This window comes from Nymphalis io, chromosome 29 (genome assembly GCF_905147045.1).
Source record: "Nymphalis io chromosome 29, ilAglIoxx1.1, whole genome shotgun sequence".
In the NCBI taxonomy this organism is placed as follows: domain Eukaryota; kingdom Metazoa; phylum Arthropoda; class Insecta; order Lepidoptera; family Nymphalidae; genus Nymphalis; species Nymphalis io.
The window spans coordinates 1595193-1614811 of NC_065916.1; the positions used below are offsets into that span (position 1 = coordinate 1595193).

The 19619-nt window shown below is 36.9% G+C and overlaps 1 protein-coding gene across 1 annotated transcript; it reads right to left on the bottom strand.

The window, feature by feature from the left end:
* Positions 1–3182: 3182 nt before the first annotated feature.
* LOC126779603 (uncharacterized) lies at positions 3183–13836 on the bottom strand. Its single transcript, XM_050503744.1, has 9 exons — positions 13776–13836; positions 12545–12604; positions 11748–11780; positions 11167–11292; positions 8693–8903; positions 7982–8089; positions 6931–7078; positions 4345–4534; positions 3183–3324 (listed from the first exon to the last, which is right to left on the bottom strand). The coding sequence occupies exons 1-9, from the start codon at positions 13800–13802 to the stop codon at positions 3202–3204; spliced, it is 1026 nt and encodes a 341-aa protein (XP_050359701.1). The 5' UTR covers positions 13803–13836; the 3' UTR covers positions 3183–3201.
* Between the last annotated feature and the right edge of the window lie 5783 nt (positions 13837–19619).

A 19619-nucleotide genomic window follows, 5' to 3' on the forward strand; every position in this document is an offset into this window, starting at 1 on the left:
AGCCAACGATATGAATATAATATTAGACGGAATATCCAACTTAGAATACATATGTAACATAATTAATATTAACTAATCATCACTTCTATTCAGGAACCGGAGAAAGAAACAATTTAATTTTCTACGGACCCCCGAGCACAGGAAAAACTATGATTATGAAATATTTTAGTGGAAATGCACTATAACTACGATACTGACAGGATTACAACCAAATTCATCATTCAACTTCGCAAATTTGTATGAAATGCATGTTTCATGGATGAGTGTAGAATAACAGACAATCAATTCCAACAATGGAAATTATAAGCAGTACGAGTCATGAACACCGAAGTAAGATATATAAATCAATTACTGATCTATGTACAGTCATTTTTATAATATATAAAATTAAAATAATAAAACAAAATACACATTATAAATTTATAGCAAAAACACGCCGTCTCAAAGATTGTCCTGTGGCATTGTACCCAAGACGCTGACACTATTGCCTCTCTACTGATCGAAAATTGTGTATTATACTCGGCAAGCAATTACGACATAGGGACATACTTGCAGAGCAAAAACACTCGAGACGCAATACAAGAACGAACAAAATAATATAACTTAAAAAAAAACACATTTGGAATTAAATCCATTCATTTGGGTGGCATTCTGGGAATTCGGTCAAGTGTTAACATCGGAACCGATCGAAGACGATGAAATGTTAGGATAGAACGTGTGGAACAACCTTCAGAATGTTCCCCTAGGGGACCAACTTGAAATTCCTCATTCATTAACTTTTCTTTCTTCAAATTTAGATTTTCTTAACTTTTCGTGGCATACATTTTTTTTGCTTTTTGCTCATATTCTATTAATAAATTATTTTCAGAGCTTTTTGTACTTTTCTTTAGTTATTGTTTCAGTTTATTGTAAATTGAAAATTGAAAACCCCCAAGTTGGTATCAAAGGGTGATGGGATATGTATTATATAAGATAATTTTAAATTAAAAATAAAACACAATTGGAAAAAAAAATCGGGTTCGAGGTTTGATATTAGGTCCTTACATATGAAATTGGCGTTTTGTACGGGAGGAATATATCAAAGTATGCACCGATGTTATCTATGCACTTTTGCCATCTCAAAGGTAGTTCATTGATCCCTTTACTAAAAAAACCATGGGGTGAGAATTAATAAACTCTTTAAAGGCGGTTAGGACTGCCGCATCGGAGTTGAATTTTTTTCCTTGTAAGAAGTTGTACAAATTTCGGAAAAAAATTGTAATCTGTTGGAGTGAGGTCCGGGGTGTACGGTGGATGTCGCAGACATTCCAATTGTAGCTCATCTAACTTAGTGGTTGTTTGTTGTGCAGTGTGTGGTCTTGCGTTGTCGTGAAGCAGCAGTGGCCTAGAGCGATTGACCAATCTCGGTTGTTTAGCAGCTAGTTCTTCCTTCATGTTTGGCCAGATTTTAGAAAGCTGTAGTGAACGACACCGGCGCTAGTCCACCAAACACTTACAAGTAACTTTTTCTGAGTCAATTTTCGTTTAGGGCAGGATTTGGCTGGGTCTCCATTGGTTCAGCCATTGTGACGAGCGCTTCCAATTATCGTACAGTATCCACTTTTCATCACAAGTAATGATTCGATTTTAAATCCCTTCATTATTGTGTCGGTTGAGCAAAGTAACACAGCAGTCGATGCGTGTTTGCGAGTTCGATTCACTCAATTCATGAGGTACCCATCGTTCAAGTTTTTTTACTTTCCCGATTTGCTTCAAGTGGATTAATACAGTGTTTTTACTTACCCCGAAGCCTGCAGCTATCTCGGAAGTGCTTTCTGATGGATTCGCTTCCACAAAAGCCTTTAATTCTTCATTTTCCACTTTGGTCTCTGGCCGTCCACGAGGTTGGTTCTGAAGGTCGAATTACCAGAACGAAAACGTTGGAACCAAAAACGTACCGTGCTTTCTTTTGCAACACCACCGCCGTATACATCATTAATCCTTCGAGCTGTTTCTGCAGCACTGGTGCCACGGTAGATCTCGTACTCGTAAATATACTGATATTTCATGTTTTCCATTGTGCGACGCCAAAGAAAAAAATAATGAGGAAAAAACAAATGAAAGAGTTTTCAAAATTCAAATGTACCAGCAAAATCAATTCATAAATTTGAATTTGGAATTCTTAACCAAAGAGGAGATATTTCAGATCAATGTGGTCAGTACGACAAAATGCTAATTTCATATGTAAGGACCTAATATAAATTGTAGTGCCTTTTTTAAGGGGAAAAAATCTTGAATAATAATCTCTAAATAGATGTATAACCTGAAAAACCCCCTGGACATCTCGACTCCCCCAGTTCGACACACTACAATGCTGCTAATGAGATCCTTTTTGACTAGAAAACCGACACCACCCTGAGAGAGTTTATCACCTTCGCGGAAGTAGAGGTAACTTACCGGACTCTAGAGTTATCGTGTCCTCCCCTCTCTTCGGACTTCAGATAACCCCAGTATATGTTAGTTTTTATAACTTAACTCTACTTCTAATTCGGCGAGTTGATGGTCCAGCCTTAACGAGCGTCCATTATACGTTGCCATATGTAGTCGTTTTTTATGATACCCTGCCATGATGCCCCTGCCTTGCCGATACCGCTACCTTAATTCCACCACGCTGCTCCAATGTGGGTTGATGAAATACACATATGGCAGCATTTCAGTGAAATTAGACACATGCAGGATTCCTTACGATGTTTTCCTTCACCGTCATGCCTGAGATGAATTATAAACACAAATAAGCTTTTTTGATTTTATATATTGTTTAAATAATAAACGCCTCCTAAATAACAAAACCTATTCATTCATAGTTCTCTTTTATGTGAATAACATGCACTAAAATTCCTAGTAATAGCATCCATAAAATAATTTATTTTATCTTTGCCTTGTGGACGTAGAAAGTGGACTTAGCCATTTTTCGAATTGGAGCACTCAATTACGTCCTGTACACGAAATAAAATGAAATGAATCTTCTAAAATTACAGGCAAGTTAATTAAGCAATAATAGAAAACCACTTAACAAACATTCCTTTCTGAGAGACTCCCGCTATTGACATTATATATCATCATATCAAGTATTAATAATATTATTTATTACAGTATTTGGCTAGTTCCTATTTTAAATAAAAAGGTTTGAACACAAATAATTTTAAGATATAAAATAACATTTTAATTCACGAAGAATTCATTGGATCGCTGGTTCTGATTGTGGCGCCATTTGCAGGCCCAGTTCCAGCAGGACATGCCGGCCCACGGCTCATCCGTGTAAAACACTTGCCCATTTTGATACATCTGAAAATATTAATGGTTTTAAAATTAAATTTGACTCATACACACAATTTTTTTTAATAGGATCTCCAACAAGTAATACACATGACAAGGTTTAAATACATTACGCTAGTTATAAGTCTATGTGCTCCCACAGTTACAAGAACCCACAGTATCCATCTCATACAACTAAGTAACAGCTTAACTATTGAAAAACCTACAAAATAACTTTGCAAATAATACACTACACATTGGCTTCACCTTTCCAACCGGAACACAACTAAATATTACTGTTTGGAGGTATAATATATATTGAAAGGTTGGTACCTACCGAGACGGGTCTTTTTTTTCTCGCTGGAAAAACACATCACGTGTTTCCCCCACATGAGGTGGGGGAACCGGGACGGGCTTGCACAAAGCCCTACCACAAAATATTAGAAAATATCTCCATATGAACTATTTAAGAAGTGTTTCTTTCTAAACGAGCGGTAGATTTTCGACAATTAATAAACAAGTAACACTTGATTTTGACTTTCATTTCATTCACTTCAATAGCCTTTTTTTTTAACGCTGGAAAAACTCGTTACTCGTTTCCCCCACGGGAACAGTGGGGGGTATGTGGGGCTTGCCGGTTTCCAAGGCGCCGAGTTCGTCCCGAACATCGGAATATCCACTAAAAAACCAGCGGTACCCTTTCGTCTTAACGAGGAGCGCCACGGGATCGCTTTCGCATGCTACCGTGACGACACTTCCATAGCCTATTCCAACCATAATATGAGTTCTTGAATTATCTATCGATCTTTAATAGTCTATAGTATAGTCATATGGATTCGCGAAAACATGGTAAATTGTAATTGAAACTGGACGTAAATTAAAGTGTATATAAGTACTTAAGTGTAATAGTTTTGTATTATAAATAGAGATATATTAATCGAGAACTGGTTATAGTGCGTTATACAGTAAAGCTGCAAGCGACGGCGGTGGAATATTTTAATCTAAGGTTCGTTTATCTATACTCCTACTTTAAATAAAAAATATACTAACAAATGTCAAATCCGAGCTCTTGTAGGTGACTCCATCGTATCCAAAACGCAAGATGAAGTTCATGGAGAATATTGAGAAGATGCATCTGATGTCAGTGGTGGCGGGAATGAAGTAGCGATAGGGTCCGCAGTAGTACGAGACTTTCGGCTCGTACTCCACTGACTCAGGGAATTCTTCTCGAGGATTTATCCTGTAATAAAAACAATACACACATAAGTATATGCTTTTCTTTAAAAGTCTATAAATACCTCACTCCTGTGTATTATTGTTTATATACTATTTCCGTATTGTTGCTGAGTTAACTGACAGACCTTGCTCACACGCGGCCTCGAGGCGGACTTTCAATTCTATCTTATGAATGATATCAAGATGAAAACATAGACGACTTTACTACTTTTTATAGTATTCACATCTTAAGATCCTGGAGTAGATTTCCTCACATTTTTGAGGAGCCGGAGTTTATTTCAACAAGCAACTCGCACAGGTGGTACACAATTTGTAGGATAGTTTTTTTTTCATGTACTAGCTAGGCAGACAGGCTGGCAAGTAGTTATTTATTTATTTAATAAGACTAATAATTTACATATTAAATAGTTGCAATATATATTATCCAAAGAAAAATAATCAACTTATGATATGTATATGTGTACCCTACAATTGTATAATATGTTTACAAGTGTACACAACATTTACAAAGGTTCGCGTCAACATAAAGTAAAAAATTAATTATTATTGACCTATGCTTTCTTCATTAAAACACAAATATAAAAAAACAAAATACCTCAAAAAAAACTAACAGGATCTCAACGCACTATTTTGATGTTGGACTCGCGTCCAAGTGGTTAGAAATAATAATAAAGATGACCCAATTATGGACTGACCTATTATCATCCCCACCGACTAAGGACCAGAATCCCACGAGGTTAAACCACAACAACAAGGGCTTTAACTGGCACACATTCCACACACACACTCACACACAGACAATAAAGAGGTCATCCAAATATTGTCACTGTATATATTAATTTTGATTATTTAATTTTTTACGTGTTATTTATGACATGTATCCGACATAGACTACACACACGTAACCTTGTCATCTGATCAAAGGTGAAACCATAGAAATTTTTAGTACTTTCTAATGATTTGACATATTGTTAACCGTTTTTCACTTAAAGCTTCACTCGAGTTACAACATAAGACACGTCTGCACTTTAAGACGACACTGACCAGACTGACTTCAAATTTATAATTATATATTATATGATTTGTATATTATTTTTCTTATTTAATATTATTAAGTATAAAGTAGATAATTGTTATTTAATCTAATGTAATAATAATAGTAATCATTTATTGTGAAAAACATAGCCTTACAAATATAAGTACAGTTTTATATTACTGAAAATAAATAAATAAAATCACTATTATTATATAAAAAGCTACATACATAAAGTACATAGATTTGTTCTAGGCGATAGACCTGTGTCATGAAATCAACATTTCATTTCATTTAATCACATGGTATGTACTGGTGGTAGGGCTTTGTGCAAGCTCGTCTGGGTAGGTACCACCCACTCATCAGATATTCTACCGCAAAACAGCAATACTTGATATTGTTGTGTTCCGGTTTGAAGGGTGAGTGAGCCAGTGTAATTACAGGCACAAGGGACATAAAATCTTAGTTTCCAAGGTTGGTGGCGCATTGGCTATAAGCGATGGTTGACATTTCTTAGAATGCCAATGTCTAAGGGCGTTTGGTGACCACTTACCATCAGGTGGCCCATATGCTCGTCCACCTTCCTATTCTATAAAAAAAAAAAAAAACATACTTAACAGTATGTTAACGATCGGAATTAAAATAAAAAACGTATTGAATGATATGCGTTTTACTCAATTGATAGGTCAGGCCGTTATTATTTTAATTTTTCGTTGCAGGACCAATCGTTGTCCTCTACGTAAGTTTTGCATTTTGTTCTTGGTCTTGTTTAAGTAACCTCTCGAACACAGGATTAATACTATATATATACTAGTGACAGGAGGGCTGGTTCACTTTTCACCCATTCATTCCACGTGGTTACGATTTGTACAATAGCTATTTTTAATTTTTATTTGTATCTATTTAAGCTTTCATATAGTAGATACAAAATCCGAGATGGCCCAGTGGTTAGAACTTGTGAATCTTAACCGATGATCGTGGGTTAAAACCCGAGCAAGCACTACTGAATTTTCATGTGTTTAATTTGTGATTATAATTCATCTTGTGCTTTACGGTAAAGGAAAACATCGTGAGGAAACCTACATGCGTTTAATTTCACTGAATTTCTTCCACATGTGTATTCCACCAACCCATATTGGAGCAGCGTGGTGGAATAAGCTCCATACCTTCTCCTCAAAAAGGGAGATGAGGCCTTAGCCCAGCAGTGGGACATTCAAAGGCTGTTACTGTATAGTAAACACCATATATAAATAACTTGCTACCCTAAGTTTCCAGAATGTGGATATTAATTGTATAATATTTTACCGACCTTACATTTTCCTATTAGGATTATTTCGTTATAAGCGATCGATAAATATCGTTTATACTTATAGATACACTGCGCGTCGCTCCAGTTGTCATCGGAATGGCAGTAGAGACCTTGGCTTGGATCTTTAGCTTGAAACTGTTCAGCGTGCGGACCCACGTACGTGGTTTCGGAGTGACGATGATAGAAGCCAGAAAACGCGAACGCACCTGCAATACGTCATAGCAAATAGAAAATAAATATATCTATAATAAATCTTTAGAATGACGTAGTTAGAAGCGATTTGTTTTTTTTTTTTTCTTATATAATAAATAGGCGGACGTGTAAATATCACCTGATTGCAGCCCCGCAATCATACCTTGGTCTATATGCCTAGTACCTAGAAGCCCTATTCAGCCAAAGATAATGTAGTTTTACTCTACATCGATAAAGGGGATCTATAAGTCCAGGCCTGCCTAATGGTATATGACCACTAACGCCCATAGCCAATGTAAGGAGAAATATTAATTATTAATTCTATCGCGCCACTAACCTAAGAAACTAAAATGTTATGTCCATTGTGTCTGTACATTTATTCATTAACTCTTCAAAGTGGAACACAAGAATACTAAGTATTGTCGTTTGGCGGTTGAATATGTGATCATTTTGCGGTACCCACTCAGACGTGCTTATAAACAGCTTTACCATCAAGTAAAGACTATAATAATACTCATACTAATAATAATGTCCTCCAGATCGATTTCGGCCACGGCGGTCAATCTCAAGAGAGATTACCCAACTATTATAGTCACAAGGAGATATTATAGTGACAAGTGTGTCCGCAAACACAGGTGCACTCTCTATTCCCTAACTCTCATAATCCGACACGACCGGAAAGAGTTCAGGCGCAGGACCAACGGCTTTACGTGCTTTCCGAGGTACGGGAGTGTACACACTTCCAACTTCCAGACTCCGGGTTGCTACTAAGAATTTTCTGACAAAAAAACAATAACTTTTTATTGGCCCGACCCGGGAATTGAACCCAGGACTTCCGTCAAGTCAGTCAATACTACTGTTAATATGTAATCTTCTATGCGTATTTAAAAAGAAAATGTTCTTTCTTCCAAACTTACCTCTGAAAGTATAGCAGTGCGGTTTTCTCTCACTGGAGAGTATCATCTGGACGTCTTCTTGGTTATGAGGAGAAGCGATGTAGTATGACGTACCAAGACATTTGAATTCTATTAAAGAGTAAACCAATGATAATTAAAATATAAAATCATTTTCATCGCATTCAAGAGACTAGCCAAATTGCCAGGATATATCCTAGTACCCTTTCTAAGAGTATTTATTTAGGTACACAAATAGAATACAATCGGGATATACATTAAATTTACGAACTTATAAAAATTTAAGCTAGATTATATTCCTAAGCTTGTGTACACCGCATGCTCATAACATAAATTAATAAATAAAGGATGAACATTCAAATTAATTGACTAACAAAAACAAATTAATTTTAAAAATAATAATAAATAAGACCAAAGCTTTTAAACACAGAAGTGCCATACTTTAAGCTGGACCACAACTATACGAAGTATTGCAGTTTGGCGGTATGGTCCGGGAGGTAGCGTTGCATTTACAAAAGTAATGTAAGCCGGCTGATGACATGGATCGTAGATCTTATATAGCTAATAAGCAAACCGACCGTCAGCTGCAAGTAGTGGTGAGTTTCGCTGTAGGAGGTTGCGAAAGAAACATTTTCCATGAATAACATCATGAGCTGGAATGTGGGGCTGAGTGGGTGATACATACCCTTACGTAGTGGTACTTTTGGTGCTAACCTGGACTGGTGTACAATCCGAATGGTATTTTCGCCTGAGTAGACTTTATCTTCGCCTCTGAAGTGTCCATTTTTTTATTCATCTTCAGCAGTACCATGGACATGAGCGCCATGTCGGTTTCAAACAGCAACCGCTTCAAGTCTTTTATGTGAGTGTCTATAAAGGCATATAATTTCTTCTCTGACGATTTTAGGATTTCGCTCCGTTCAGTCTAAAAAAGTTTGAATGCATTAAAGTCAAAAATCTTTATTCAATATAGAAGCGTTACACTTACTTATTGATTGTCATAAATCTACCATCGGTTTCGGAAATAAACACCTCAGACCTGAGATGAACCGGGGAATGAAACTCAGCGGGTTTTTTTATATCTCATCTTTTACAATCATAGGTAATTTACACAGTAACAGAATAATTTGTTTTTATTTAAAATAACTTAAATGCTATCGTTTCATTCCCAGGGTGTGCAATCATCCAAAAAGTCGTCGGATGTGTAATATCCATTAGCACACAAGCGTTCCTTAACAATCCTTTTAAATTTCACAATTGAATATTTTTGAACGTTTTCTGGATGCCTGTTGTAAAAGCGTATACATTGTCCCATAAAAGACTTACTAATCCTGTATCTAGTAATAGTGGTTGTAAGTTTATACTTGTTCCTGGTGTTAACAGTATGTACGTCACAATTTCTGTGAAAATATTTTATGTTTTTGTGTACTTACAAAACAATATGAAATACATATTGAGAAGCGGAAGTCATTATTTTAATTTCTTTAAATGTACATCTTAGTAAATCTTTTATTTTTACAAAACCAACCAAATTTTTGGTTGACCAGACCACTGCTTCTATTGAGCAGTGTAATAATAATAATTTGACATAATAATTTCCCCCAGACCGATTTCGGCCATAGCAATCTCAAGAGAGATTAGCAAACTGCGCAGGAGATATTATAGTGCACAAGTGAGTGCGCAAATACAGGTGCACTCTCTATTCCCTCACTCTCATAATTCTCATAAAAAAAGAAGACCAACGGCTTTACACCAAGCCACTAGACCAAAGAAGCAGATTGAACAATATTATGACGTCTTGAATTATATATAATACAGGCAGACTGGACGTCAAGGCGTCATAATATTGACGGCTGACATTTGCGTTTAAATACAGGCAGCCCAGACGTCAAGACGTCATAATATTGACGGCTGACATTTGCGTTTAAATACAAGCAGACCGGACGTCAAGACGTCATAATATTGACGGCTGACATTTGCGTTATAATACAGGCAGACCGGACGTCAAGACATCATAATATTGACGGCTGACATTTGCGTTATAATACAGGCAGACCGGACGTCAAGACGTCATAATAATGACGGCTGACATTTGCACTATAATACAGGCAGACCGGACGTCAAGACGTCATTATATTGACGGCTGACATTTGCGCTATAATACAGGCAGACTGGTCTTTAGGACATCGTTATATTGAGAACTGATATTTGCACTGTTATATTGATAGCCTGGTCGTTAGACAGGTGACATTTGCGCTACGACACTGTGTGAGCCTTTCTATTGGGCAGACTATTGAAATAGCCTGTGCAGAGCTTGAGCGTGTCATTGTTGTACGCGTATTTAGCGGGTGATGTGAATTATTTAAGAAAATAATGGCAAATGTATTGTCTAATTAATTTGGATTTAATAAATATATCTTTGTTTCTAATGATATCTACCAACTACAATCACTAAATCCACTGCAACATGTATTGATAATATATTAACTAATTGTGTACCGCATCATAACCATATTAGTTTATAGTATGACTGATTTAATGACTCCTCGTCTGCGCGGGGTATGACTACTAAAGGGAGGTGCAGGCGTCGAACGCATTTTAGACAGAACAGCCAACTAGGCTACGCGGTTAGCTAATCGCCGCCCACACCTCCTTCAGTCCACTTAGTGTCCACTCACATAGACCGGCACAGAGAGCATCAAACGGCGTTCTTCTTTTCACAAAGACCGGTGCGGCTTATACACTTGGAACAGGCCGGAACCGACAAAGCCTTTTCAAATAGACCGGCTGGAAAAATCGACTATTTCAATGACCTCAAAACTCTTAAACGCAATAAAAATGTACTCTCCTCTCTAAACCGGTCTATGTAAACGGACACAGTCGTTATACCCCCGCGCCCCTGTACCGTGCAGGCGAGAACTCAGTCATACTAAGTGGCTAGCTTATAAAATCAAGCCAGAACTCAAGGTCCCGGCTTCAAATATTCGGATCGGGTTATAGTGCCTCCTGACGACATACTATAGTGCACAAGTTTCCGAGGCACGGGAGAACTTATCGACAGAAAAACTTAACTTTTATTATATCAGCCCGGCCTTTGAACCCTGGACCTCGGGATCTGCATATATCTAGCCACTACACAGATAATCCAATCCAACATTTTATACACACACACGCACACACACACTTACAGGATTATGTGGCTCTTTAATTCTACTATTCATATATTTCGTATAGTCCATTAATTTCTCAAACTTCTCATCTGCGTAACTGTGTTTCGGGTCTATTTCCTTGCTGCTCGGCATATTGTAGGGTTTCTAGAAATGTGTTAAAAAAATCTTAGGTTCAGTTGTGTTCCGATTTTAAGGATAAGGGAGTTATAGCTACATATATATAATAAATGCTTATATACATCACCAATGTCTATTTAGTGTTATTTCCAAATTTGTTTATATTTATAATCAGCTCATTAGCTACCAAATGAAAAAACAATAACAAACAAAGGAATAACAGCTTGTAGTGGGTTTAAGTTGAATATGTGATTTTCAGTTATAAAGAGAATGTGGTCATAAGTGGTCGTGTGTCACTGGTACTCCACTTTCGCCCAAACACTTCCTGGTGACACTGACAGGATAAAAGATGACGGCAGTATTTAACTGTTGTCTTTGCATATTTATGTAATTATATTTATACTCTATTATACATATTTTCTTAAGACTGTTGTATTACGTTAGTTCCTCTTATTGTCTTCAAAGAAAAGTTCTTAACTTACCGTTTCCACAGTCGGGAAAGATAATCGAGCAAGCTGAAAGAGAAATTAATCAAAAAGTAATCTATTTTATGATAAATATATATCTACAAGATTCACATAAGAATCGAAATCAAAAAGTATTTGTTTAATACTAGTTTCTGTCAGCGACTTCGCCCGTGTTATGTCCAATTGGGGTAGAACCCTTAAAGGTGAAGGTTTGAAGTTCCCATGCTGCTAAAATGCGGAATTGAAATACACGTAGCATTTACTAGACCAACGAGGCAGTCTCAATATTTAATACAAATATATTAATCAACTCATGTGTTACAACCCGATGACGATAGATGGCGCTTATTCATTACGTCAATTTTCTGCGCTGTCTAAATATTCGCTTTTGATTATATAAAGTGGAACAATAATTGTAAAGTGAAAAGCATTTCATTTTTTTTATTGCTTAGTTAGGCGGACGAGCATATGGGCAACCTGATGGTTAATGATGATTATTAATGATGGTCACCAACGCTCATAGATATTGGCATTGTAAGAAATGTTAACCATCGCTTACATCGCCAATGCGCCACCAACCTTGGGGACTAAGATGTTATGTCTCTTGTGCCTGTAATTGCACTGGCTCACTCACCCTTCAAACCGTAACACAACAATACCGAGTACTACTGTTTTGCGGTACAATATCTGATGAGTGGGTCGTACCCAGACAAGCTTGCACAAATCCCTACCACCAGTCATTACGGTTTGATCCTCCGAATTTAGTTCCGCGTAAACTGTGAATTAAATGTTTTTTACGAATATAAACTTACCAATTGAAACGACGACAGACCATCACTATTAGCTGACGTGCAGTAAAATGTCGCGAATATCTGTAACGAAATATGAAACAAGTAAATAAGCAGGCAGGCTGGCAAATGAATTGAATTTTTCTTGGTGACAATATCTATGAGCGTGTATGATAATAAATAAAACCTAATATCCAAGTCGGCAGCGATTTATTACAGCTCTCAACGGTTACGACTTGTTTTTACCGCCTTTTCTAAAAAGACGGTGTTGCAATTCGAAAAATATTAAAAAGACCAATTACAGAAATATATTACAACATACTTATTTATAAACTATAATAAAATCAATTTAATATGAGAAAACTAAATAAAATAAATTAAGTATTAATATGAAATATTTATTAATCTCCTTAATCACAAATCATAGGTCATCCAGATAGGTTTGTCTCAGTAGATTCCATTTAGCATCAGGTGGCCCTTTTGTTTTTTTTTTTTATAGAATAGGAAGGTGGACGAGCATATGGGCCACCTGATGGAAAGTGGTCACCAAACGCCCTTAGACATTGGAATTGTAAGAAATGTCAACCATCGCTTTTAGCCAATGCGCCACCAACCTTGGGAACTAAGATTTTATGTCCCTTGTGCCTGTAATTACACTGGCTCACTCACCCTTCAAACCGGAACACAACAATAACAAGTACTGCTGTTTTGCGGTAGAATATCTGATGAATGGGTGGTACCTACCCAGACGAGCTTGCACAAAGCCCTACCATCAGTTGTCTAATTCTATCTAACTATCTAATTGCTCAGCAAAAATAGCTATTATTAAGAGCATAGAAGCGAAGATAGTGTGTAGTACTAACTAACATGTGTATGCTAACATTTGATAGTAAATATAAATATGGTCGCGTAGAGAAAAATTCCTCATAATAAAAAAAAAAACTTCATTATATCATTTAGTATTGGATAAAACAATAGTTTTATTATTATTATACATAAAAGGGCAACTAATAACAATATGTATTCAATATTATGGTATTGAGCCAGTGTAAGTACAGCCACAAAGGAAATCTCACTTCCTGAGGTTGGTGGTACATTGGCGATGTTGACCACTTACCATCACTTGGCCCATTTGCAGTACGCCTACCTATTTCATAATATATATCTATGCAACAAATATATAATATAGTTTTGAAAATTTTAATTTTATTTACAGTTATGTATAAAAAAATATATAATATAAATATTAACTTACGACACATGTTCTAAAAAACGCCGACATTATTTTAAGCACCAACAATCGTTACCACGATAAACTATTAAAACAAAAAAAAAACATACAAATTGAACGTAAAAGTAATAAACCAATTAAAAAATCTAAGAACATAAAAAGGTAACATAAAATTGGTGCGTTATATATTTCATAAGTGATTATAATTCACCTCCTGCTTGACGGTGAAGGAAAACATCGTGAGGAAACCTGCATATGTCTAATTTCATTGAAATTATGCCACATGTGTATTCTACCAACCCGCATTGGAGCAGCGTGGTGGAATAAGCTCCAAACCTTCTCCTCAAAAGGGAGAGGAGGCCTTAGCCCAGCAGTGGGACATTTACAGGCTGTTACTGTTACTGTAAGTGCTTAAAATTATCACCCGCCTGTGAGTGGTGTTATTAGGAACCTTATGATGGTTTCTGTACCATGACGTCTGCAATATGATGTCCGGTTGGGTAGTTAGGATTAGAGTTACGCAAAATATATTAGTAAGAAGAAATTAGATATATATCTCTTCGCTTGTAAGATATATATCGCTCTTTTATATTTCGCTCCGAGCGAAACGGCACGAAGTAACCAAATTTGAAGAGCTATTTGTTTTTTCATATAGAATAGGAAGGCGGACGAGTATATGGGCCACCTGATGGTAAGTGGTCACCAACGCCCATAGACATTGGAACTGTAAGAAATGTTTACCTTCGCTTACATCACCAATGCGCCACCGACCTTGGGAACTAAGATGTTATGTCCCTTGTGCCTATAATTGGCTCACTCACACTTCAAACCGGAATACAACAATACCAAGTACTGCTGTTTTGCGGTAGAACTTCTAATGAGTGGTTGGTACTTACCCAGACGAGCTTGCACAAAGGTCTACCACCAGCAAAGCTCTTTATTAAACTGAACTGTTCGTATTAATAGAGCTTATGCCCGGTATCCATGGGTACGCAGATGATTGCACAGTTGTCGAGAGATACAAGTCCAACGCGCGAGTTAGTGAGGCCCAAATCCAGGCTCAGAGAGAGGCCATGGTAGAACGCCTGAGCGTGACCCTTAAGGCAGTGTTCGATTGGGGCGATGCCAATCTGGTCAAGTTCAATGCATCTTAGACGCAGGCGTGTTTGTTTTCCGCCAAAAGAAGGGAATTTCAGCTACTTCCCTCCTTCCGAAATGTGTCTGTACCTATAACTGACCATCTTGACCTTCTTGGCATTACTCTCACGTCGACTCTAATGTCTTGACCCAATGTTTCAAAACCCAGCCCCGCAATTTCATAATCGTTGCATAAAAGTGAATAATTGCGGCGCTTGAGTATTTGAGCAGTTTCAGCGGCTGCACTGGCCTTACGAGACGTATTCTTGATATGAGATACCACCAGCGTATCTACGCAAGTTGCATCCCACACAAGAACACGTCCCATCGACCATGGCACTAATGTCGCTCCATCGGGTCTTTTGCCATCATCTCTGCATAAACCATTCGGTTCCAAAGTAGTAGGAATCGATGCTGTGGCAAAAACCCGACGAAGTATGTCATTAAGAGATCCATGACGATATGCACGGCCGGCGCTTTTGCGGCAGCTAGGTCCATGACGTCCGAAATGGTCCACCTGGGTACCACAGGGACATGTATAAGGCTCGCACACCTTTCAGCGTAAGCGAAGACATACGGCGATGTACGATGAACGATACGGCGTATCGTTGCCCGATCAAGTACTGTCCCTAGATTTTTAGAAGGGAGAGCCTGAAGCCAGTGGCCTGACTCTCTTTCAGATACAGCTAGCAGTCTTGCACGGTCTGTATCTGAAGTACACTGGGATAGGAGCAAATTGTGTGTAAGTTTAATGCGGGGTGAATCCCAGTTCTTCTGACAAATTATATCTGAGGGAAATACTTCATCAGGGCAAGAAACACTTCAAGCTGTCTTAGCCTCAGCAAGATCCTTCACTACAAGATCAGTCGAACTTGGAAAGCTTAATATCCGACTGACGAGAGATATAGAACCATTAGCAGAGGCCAAGAAAGCTGGGAGCGCCAGAGATGACGTAGACCGTATACCTAAGCCACCATATTTGACTGGAAGAGTTGCTTGTGTCCAAGAACGTGTATCGAAATGTAAATTTAGAATTTTGGCGATGGTGTCTTTAAGTAAGGCATCAATAGCGGCTGTAATAGAAGGAAATTTCCAAAAGGGGCTGCTGCGTAATAAATACATAAACTTTGGGGCAAATAAACATGTCCGAAGAATGAAAATGGCTATGTGTGGCTTAATGTCTAATAAACGCTTCGAAATGAGGTTAAACTTTTCTAATTTTGAATTTATTAAGGGAAGAAATGCATCATCAAATATTGGAGCGCCTAGTAAAGTTAAAGAATGTGCTTGGGCACCGTAATAATATTAGGGATTAAAAGGTTTAAATCACTTAAAATTATGTTTGATGATGTGTACCATCATCGAGGTACCATAAATTAAATTTTGAATTTAATAATGAAATTATTGGATGTATAACCAAACTAAATATGGCGGGGCCAAGCGGGTCACCTTGCTGACAACTTACTGATGAATTAATTTCGTGCTCGCCAAACAATAATTTTGTGGGAGAACCATAACATTGCCATCATAACATATAGTCGAATATTTCTGGAATTTCTTTTTGAATTTCTTTTAACGTAGCTCCCCGATCAACCGAGATGAACGCATTCCGAACATCAATTTTGAAGAAAATTTCATAATTTTCGAATGACTTACAAAGGTTCTAGCAGAATGGACTGCCGCTTCACATCCTCCCTTTATACCAAAACCCAGTTGTTGTGGTATGAATTTATTTTTTAATTTGCTTCTTAATATATTGCAACATATCTTAGAAGCTAGTCGCCGAATGGTGCTGCCAACTGCAATGGGATCTTGCAATGGGACTCCTCCATCTTTTTTTAATAAAGCTATTAAATTTGCACCATAAAGGACCGGTGCGATTGTTTCTGGAACTCGACCAGAGAACATTAAGTTAACTAAATTTGCTAATTCCCGAATTATTTTTTTTTAATTTTTCGAATTAAGAACTGAGGGACTTAACAAGTCTTTTAGGTGCTGTGGAGTAAGACCTTCCAAACCTCCAGCAGAACCATTCGAGAAAGAATATATCCCAGAATGGATAGCATCTTTGGAAATATGTAGAGGCGTTATAGAGTCTACAGGGAGAAAGCAAGGTTGAGAAGGTTGTATTGGTAAAGGATGTTTATCCTGGAGGCCCTTTAGCGTCTCAGGAGTATTGGTTCCCTCTGCATATCACACCAAGCTTATTGATCATAAAGTAAGTGATGGAAATGTCAGAGGCGCTTCAAATGTTTTATTTTCCGATGATATTTTGGACACACACTCTGAGAAACAACGAGCCACTGACGCTCGAGCTCCTCTCTAGGGATATGTTTTACCAACCTGACCCAGTGTTTTAGGAGTGCGAGTCTTTTTTTTGGTTTTTAATTGTAAATTTCTCCTAAATCGTCTTTCCAAATTAAGAAATCTTTGTAGTGCCATTTTGTAAGAGTCACCTAGGCAATCAGGTGTGTCGATTAAAGGTAGTTGAACTGAAAATCTCCCACTAGGCGAGCGAATAGTATGTTTTATAAAATGTTGCTCACAAACCTTTTTGATATTAGTAAGCTTTATGTGAAACCTCTTCAAAACTCCAAGATTTTTGTAATAATTTTTGTATGCTTTCATCTTGTTGACTGATTATAACAGAATTATGACTTTGAATTTTCTTAGTTGTACACAAATTGGTAGAAATAGCATCTGTGATTAGCCAGCCAAGTTTAGAACTTCTTAGTTTAATCAGACCTGGACCCAATGACTGCTCGTCGTTACCTAGAACATCCCGAAACAAGTCTGCACCAATGAGTACATCGATGGACGATGGAATGTTGAAATTGGGATCGGCAAGTTTTAATTTCTTTAATAGTTTTAAATTATCTAAGTAAATAGGAGCAGCAGGAATCGAACCTGTTAACTCTTTAAGCACAAAACAAGCTAGCGTTACATAATATTTTTCGTGTATTGAACTAAGTTGAGCAATGCAACTCTCTGTTATGTGGTTAGAGGAGTTGTTGCCAATACCTATAACGCTACTTTTATTTATTTGGCTTGATTCGAGACTTAAATATTCTTTTAATAGTTTGCTAATAAATGATGATTGACTTCCACATAGTATTAGTAAACGTAGTAGTTAAAGAAGACAAATTGGTATCGAATTCTTTCGTTTAATGAAGCAATGTATTGTGTTACAAGTACGACAAGGGTCTAGTTTACAATTATAAGTTGGATGTCCTCCCCTTAAACAATTCATGCATAGTTTTAATCTTTGAACATCAGCAAACATTTTCATCAAAATTTTTTCGTTTAAATATGCCACATTCATATATTTTGTGATCTCCGTTGCAAATAACGCAAGATTTAAAATTGTTACAATTATTTTGCAAAGATGTAAAAGATTTCGTATGAGCTCGTTCACTATTAAAATTAGGGCCTTTAGGCCGTGAAGAGCTACCTGACGCCTTAGTCTATCTATTTTATTACGATGTAATGTTTCTAGTATATCAGCACGATCTGTTAAGAAATTATTAAATTGAGCTAGCGTAGGTACCTCATCCAAGGAGCTACGCATGTCCTCCCATCTAGTAAAGTATACGTGTCTAGTTTAGATGACACTATGTGAATCATTAATATATCCCAGTGCTGAGTGGGCTGACCAAGACTACACAAAGCGCGCAAGTTCTTTGTAACGTGGTACACAAGAAAACGTAGGGATCGATCAGACTCGCGACTCAACTGATCAATTTTAAAAAGAACATTTAAATGATGATTTATTAGCTGTCGTTTATTGTCATATCTCTCACATGGCAAGCGCCACGCATTATCATAGTTAGCCTCGGAAACCTCAATATTCGAAATAATGCGTGCGGCATCACCTTCTAAATATAATGTCAAATAATGAAATTTATGAATAGGCTTAATGCGATCGTTACTGTGTACAACTGATTAGAAAGTGTCACGAAACTCCAGCCATCGAAAGTAGGCGCCATCGAACTTATTAATTTGTAATTGTGGTAATTTATATTCCGTTTCAAAATGATCGTGATGACATTGAGGCAAGTAGAGGTATTTTGCTCGTCTTTGTGACTGTTAGAATCAATAATAATAGTTTGAGCAATCGCAATACATGTCGCACAATCTTGCTCAATAGCATCTCGCTGATTTATTTCCAATGCCAAATTATCTGAATTTAAAACATTATTTGAATCTTTCAACTGTTCGTATTGAATAGCTAATAAACGAAATTTTTCTAATTTAATTGATAATTCCGATAATTGAATTGGTTCCGATAAATAAATTGATTCCGATAAATAAATCCTCCTTTATTGAAATAGTATCAATATAATTTTTAAATTTAGTAATACGACCTTTTATAGAAGAACGCTTAGTAAGTAATGTCTTTAGATCATACTAAAAATTACTGTCGCTAATCATTTTTGATATTAAATCAAAATAGTAAGAATAATAATAAAATCGTATTAATAATTAAAATAATCGCTCACTCTCCTCAATTTGGTGTCACCTGGCTCGCGAATCACGAATCGCAATTGCACGCGTTGCACGTACAAAATGGCCACACAGCTTCGTCTCGATTAAGCTGAAATAGTTGGCAAAAAAACGTTAAATACATATACGTTTTCAATAATTATATATATTTATGCTTCGTTAAAACAAAGAACGAAAATACTAACAGCTTTATAAATTATTTAAAATTTTATGTTCTCAATGTAGGTA

Bases quoted from the DNA above. Each gene is read 5' to 3' on its own strand.
- LOC126779603 (XM_050503744.1), bottom strand. From the start codon at position 13,802: ATGTCGGCGTTTTTTAGAACATGTGTC. The intron at 11,293-11,747 runs GTAAGTTAAGAA...ACACATTTCTAG, and splicing joins CTTTCCCGACTGTGGAAACG to AAACCCTACAATATGCCGAG. The intron at 3,325-4,344 runs GTTAGTATATTT...TAATATTTTCAG, and splicing joins AGAGCTCGGATTTGACATTT to ATGTATCAAAATGGGCAAGT.